Source organism: Eucalyptus grandis, chromosome 3 (assembly GCF_016545825.1).
Source record: "Eucalyptus grandis isolate ANBG69807.140 chromosome 3, ASM1654582v1, whole genome shotgun sequence".
In the NCBI taxonomy this organism is placed as follows: Eukaryota; Viridiplantae; Streptophyta; class Magnoliopsida; order Myrtales; family Myrtaceae; genus Eucalyptus; species Eucalyptus grandis.
Genome location: NC_052614.1, coordinates 19,897,715 through 19,902,890, shown reverse-complemented (window position 1 = coordinate 19,902,890; position 5,176 = coordinate 19,897,715). Strand labels below are relative to the sequence as shown.

At 36.4% G+C, this 5,176-nt stretch overlaps 1 protein-coding gene across 1 annotated transcript; it reads left to right on the top strand.

The window, feature by feature from the left end:
- The first annotated feature begins 3,316 nt into the window (after positions 1-3,316).
- Positions 3,317-5,176, top strand: LOC120291720 (disease resistance protein RUN1-like). The gene is made up of 3 exons (XM_039309420.1): positions 3,317-3,444; positions 3,729-4,390; positions 4,498-5,176. Exons 2-3 carry the CDS (start codon positions 3,762-3,764, stop codon positions 5,174-5,176), a joined length of 1,308 nt encoding a protein of 435 aa, XP_039165354.1. The 5' UTR covers positions 3,317-3,444; positions 3,729-3,761.

Genomic DNA, 5,176 nt, shown 5'->3' with positions numbered 1-5,176 from the left:
CATGAAAAAAATTGGATTGAATGGACCAAAATATTTTAGATATTTATGGCATAAGTTTTGTCATATTGATGCATTTCGTTAATTAATTATTTGGATCTTGAGGAGAAGCTTCAATTACGTTGACTTATAGTTCAAGAACTATACATGGACGTAAATGATCACTGACACATTTTTTAGGGTTGCATATTCTACATTTTTTCAAACTTCCACACCTTTAAAAATGTTTCAGAAAATGAATGAAAAATGGGGGAAGTTAGCAATTCAACATGAAGCATTAATTTAAGGATAAAATAAAAGTGATTTGAGCGAGGGTAACCGGATAATAATTAAGATGATGTAACGTGAGAAATCTTGTTTAAGAAAATTATTTCGGAAGAGATTAATTTCAGAGTTACTTTCCCAGACGATAAAGTAATGCGTCCTACAGGCTTTGATAACAAAATCCTATATAATCCCGCTATTGGTATGCTTTTGTCATTGACTCATGTTCATTGGCAGCAGGAGCAACGTGAGTGTCGGTCGTTAGTTTTCTTTTTCTATTCTGTTTATAATATAAAAGGCAAGCCAAGTCAAGACAAAGCTGGAGGATCTCAAATCCCAATGAAAACACCCGCATGCACCTTCCTCGTATAATGCTGAGAATCGGTGGAAACCACAGCTAGAGCCCGTGAGTATTGCTCCTTAGAACTCAGCATTATGTGCTTTGCACCAATAGCCCCGGTCGATCTTTCTATGCTTCAACAATTTTTATCTAAATAATTTGACTAACCAATTCATACATATATTCCCGGACGGAGAGGAAACCCCACCTACATAGAAATTTTTTTACTGTATTATCCTAATAATGAAAGTTTGGTTCATTCACTCTAATTATTTTGCCTTCCATGCAAGTAAAGTTTAAGACTTCACTAATCTCATCCTTTGCTGCTACAGTTCTTGATCCTCAAGAAATTTTGAATGAAAGTTTATCTTTTCTCTAGGTAATATAAATGACTTATAAAATTTCTTTTGCCCCCACTACACTCTGGATTCCAACTTATTTTTTTTTTCAAGGAGGGAATTATCCATGAAGTACGCGCACTAATTTGTAAAAGCACCATTAGGAGAGAAAAAATAAATTTTATGATGTGAAAAAAATTGCATTTCATAATTTTTCCTAAACTTATTTTTTCTCTCTTTTATTTTAATCTTTATTCTATGCATATACTTGTTTATTCCTTCCATAACGAAACGTGTAACCTATAAATTGCAATCCTTGTGAACTACACTATCCACTGTTTTATCACGTCTCATCTTTTTTCATATGTAATTTAAGTTTGTAAATTAAAAATGTTAACAAAATTGATTCTACATAGAAAAAAAGATAAAAAAATTGATTATGATGCAAAATTATATAGCAATATAATTGGTCTAGGTCATGATATTGTAGTATAGTTGGTTCGTAATATCCAGTCACTAATGATAAACAACTATAACGAGCATGAGTCTTTCTTTCTTCTCCATTTTTTTTCATTAATATGAGAATGAAAATATTTATAGGATCATCTTTATATATAGGATCATAAAATATTAAGAGAGAGAACAGCTCTAACATGGCCGACAAAGCAAAATGGCTAAAAAGCTGTACAATACCTTAAGATTGCTTCATTTGCAGTACCTTTTATTAAAGAAATATACATATACTAATGGCTAAGATGTTAAGTGATTATGACGACAAAGGCAACGGCAAATATACTCTATCCAATAAATAGATGACCGATAAAAAACAACAAAACCCAGCTTGCCCTCTAGTGCTGTCGGAATATTCTTGCAAAAATATTATCGATGAAGCCTTCGCCATAAGAGACGAAGGAAAGCGAAAGCCCTATGTGTGCTCCACTATCAGTTAAAAAATAGTTTTCACGCCCCGATTTTATAATATAGCCGTGCTGGATCTCACATTTCGATGAAAGCGCTTGCGTAGGTTCCCCACACCTTCTGCGTAATGCCATGGTGATTAGTTGTTATCAAACAACATTTTCTTTCATTTTAAGTACTTTCTTTTTCTGGTCAAAACATTTTAAGTACTTCAAATAATCCATATTTGAAATTCAGTACTCGACATTTTCAATAATTATTTTACAGTTTTATCTAAATGGGAACGTACTCGCAGCTTATTTTTTACAAATGAATTAAGTTTAGCCTTGGAAAAACAAGTTGAGTCAAATTGAAAGTCCAGCTACAGTACATGAGGTTCGGCTTGAAATTACCTGTGCAATCGTCTTACTTTTAAGCCATTGGAGTACAGTACTAAATATATTTTAGATCTGAACAATTCATCTAGTTCAATTTCTAACTTTTTCTCAAAGACGGAGCACAAATTAAGTATGTAAATCTGTAAATCATCAATTTATTTGAAAGTCAAGTTAGCACAAAATGTTCAACTTGAAATTACGGATGCAATCGTTTAGTTTAAGCCATTAGAGTATAGTGTTGAATATATTTTAGATCTTAACAATTTATTTGGCTCGACTTCTGGCCTCTTATTAATGACAAAGCACAAATCAAGTACGTAAATCCATAGAGCAACAAATTCTTCACTAATGCAAAGTAACGGATGAGAAACAAGTCCCAAAATATGAGACACTTTATGCTTACAAATGCAAGGAACCAAGCACACATCGTGTACCTAGTCTTCATATACTAATTTTTACTTTCTATTCCCTCGCAACTCTCATAGTCGAACTTTTGTTTAACATAGATCACTTAAAAATTTCAAAATATGTAAATACCGTCACATAGATAATTATATAATTCTTTTTGTAAATAAACTTGAAGAATATAATTATTTTTAATTTTTTATAGTTAAACATCTATTATATTTTTAAGTGCACCCTAAATTTTTATCAAAGGGTTGCATACCAAAATTCTCTTTTATTTTGAAAGAGGTGATGCACCTCATGAGTCATAAGAGAAAAAGGCCAAAATATGGAGCCACCTCAGTTAGCGCTGTCGAGGAGCGTTGCATAGTCCCCGTCTCCTTTTTCAAAAGCCAAAAGAAATCGCTCCGAAAGTCCAACCCCCAGTCGCCTCGGTCGGGGAGAACACGGGAACTTGCTCGGACCGTGCGCCACGTGAGCTCGAGGGGGCAATTCGGTACATTCGGCGTGGCCGAAGGTATCCTCGAAATGCGAGGCGGGGGCCGCAGGTGGGCTTCGGTCAAGCAAAGTGGAGAGGAGGAGCGCCGTGGGTCCGCTTGAAGAGACAACTTAGGCAGAATCGACGAAGCAAATGTCCTGCTCTGTTTCGTGGATAAAAGGGTCTGGGACGGTTGGCAGGAAATAACTCAGCATCGTTCGAGCAAGCGTGGGAGAGAGTGTTGAGTGTAGTTAATCCGAGGTCGAAGGCTGAGAACCGGCAGACATCACGGCAGTGGGTGGATTGTGTTGTTTGAACACTTCTCAGGTAATCGATTGCTCCATTTTCCTTTGACGAGTTTCGATTTGAGTTCTAAGAGACATTTCTGCATTTCGAGATCTGGACTGTGAAATCTACCTTTTTTTCAAGACTCTGCTCGATCGATGTCCTTTTTGGTCAAGTAGACTTCATTTTTGTTTGAATGTAGTAGCGAAATGAGCTCTGATAGACATTTCAACAATTCCTAGATGTGGGATTCCATATGTTCTCATCTCTGTTTCTTGCTTTCCTTTGAGGCTCTGCTCCATCAATCTCTTTTATTGCCTTTGTAGGTGATTACGAAGGTGGAGTCTAAAAGATTTGATATGTGGGGCGTTTTCCTCGACCTCTTTTACTGCCTTTGTAGGCTATGCTCCTCCAATTCTCTTGAGATGGAAAGAAATGAACCCACTCATTCAGAAGATCCAAATTCCGGGGCTTCTTCCTCACGGTCCTCTCCACTTGTAGGTGATTATGAAGGTGGAACTAAACAAACAGAAAGAAATGATTGCGAAGTGTTCTTGAGCTTTAGAGGGAACGATACTCGTAAAGGTTTCACTGATTATCTCTATACCAGTCTTGTTGATGCAAGAGTTCCTGTGTTCAAAGACGACAATGACCTCCGTGTTGGTGAGGAGATTGGACCAGAACTTCTCCGCAATATTACACAATCTAAGATCTCCATCCCAATTATCTCAGAAGACTACGCTTCCAGTAAATGGTGCCTTTACGAGCTGGCTCATATGTTGAAGTGCAAGAGAAATGAAGGGCAAATAGTTTTGCCCATATTTTACAAAGTGGAACCCTCGCAATTGCGAAATCCTAGTGGTAGATTTAGAGGTGCTATCAATGCATATAAAAAGAAATTGGGCACAATTGTTGCAGAGGAATGGGAACAAGCACTTAAGGAAGTTAGTTGCTTAAAAGGATGGGAATCGGAGAAAGTTGAAAACGGGTACACTATTCTCCACCAAAACATTGTTAACTTCTTTTAACCAAATCTTTTTTGAAAAATAATATAACTATTACCATTCTAAATTGAAATTCGTTGTTATTTGATAGGCATGAAGGGGCATTGGTTAAAATTGTTGTCGGAAAAATTATGAGCGAGTTGAAAAGACTTTTTCAGCTAAATGTTCCTGAACCATTGGTGGGAATTGATGATCCAGCTGAACATATCATGAGCAAGATAGATGATACATTCAATGGAACATGGATTATTGGAATTTATGGAATGGGCGGCATTGGTAAGACAACTCTTGCAAAGGTATTATACAACAAACTCTTTAGTCATTTTGAAGATCGTAGCTTTGTGGCAAATATTCGAGAGACATCTAAACGTAAGGGCATTGAATGCCTACAAAAGCAGCTCATTTCTGACATGATAAGAAAATCGTTTGATGTGTCTAATGTCGACGAGGGAGTTAGTGTCATCAAATCTCGATTTACAAGTAAGAAAATTCTCGTTCTTCTTGATGACATGGATGATATTGCTCACTTGAATGCTTTGTTCGGAGACCATAGCTGGTTTAAAGCAGGAAGTATAGTCATCATAACAACTAGAAACAAGAGTATTCTTGACAAGGCTAGGGCAAACTACATGTACCCACTCAACAAGTTGTCTTTGGATAAATCATTGATTTTATTTAGTAGACATGCATTTCGAAAGGATTCTCCTCAGAGTGATTATGAGGTTATCTCTAGTGATGTTGTATCTACTACTTTGGAGGGCTACCCTTAG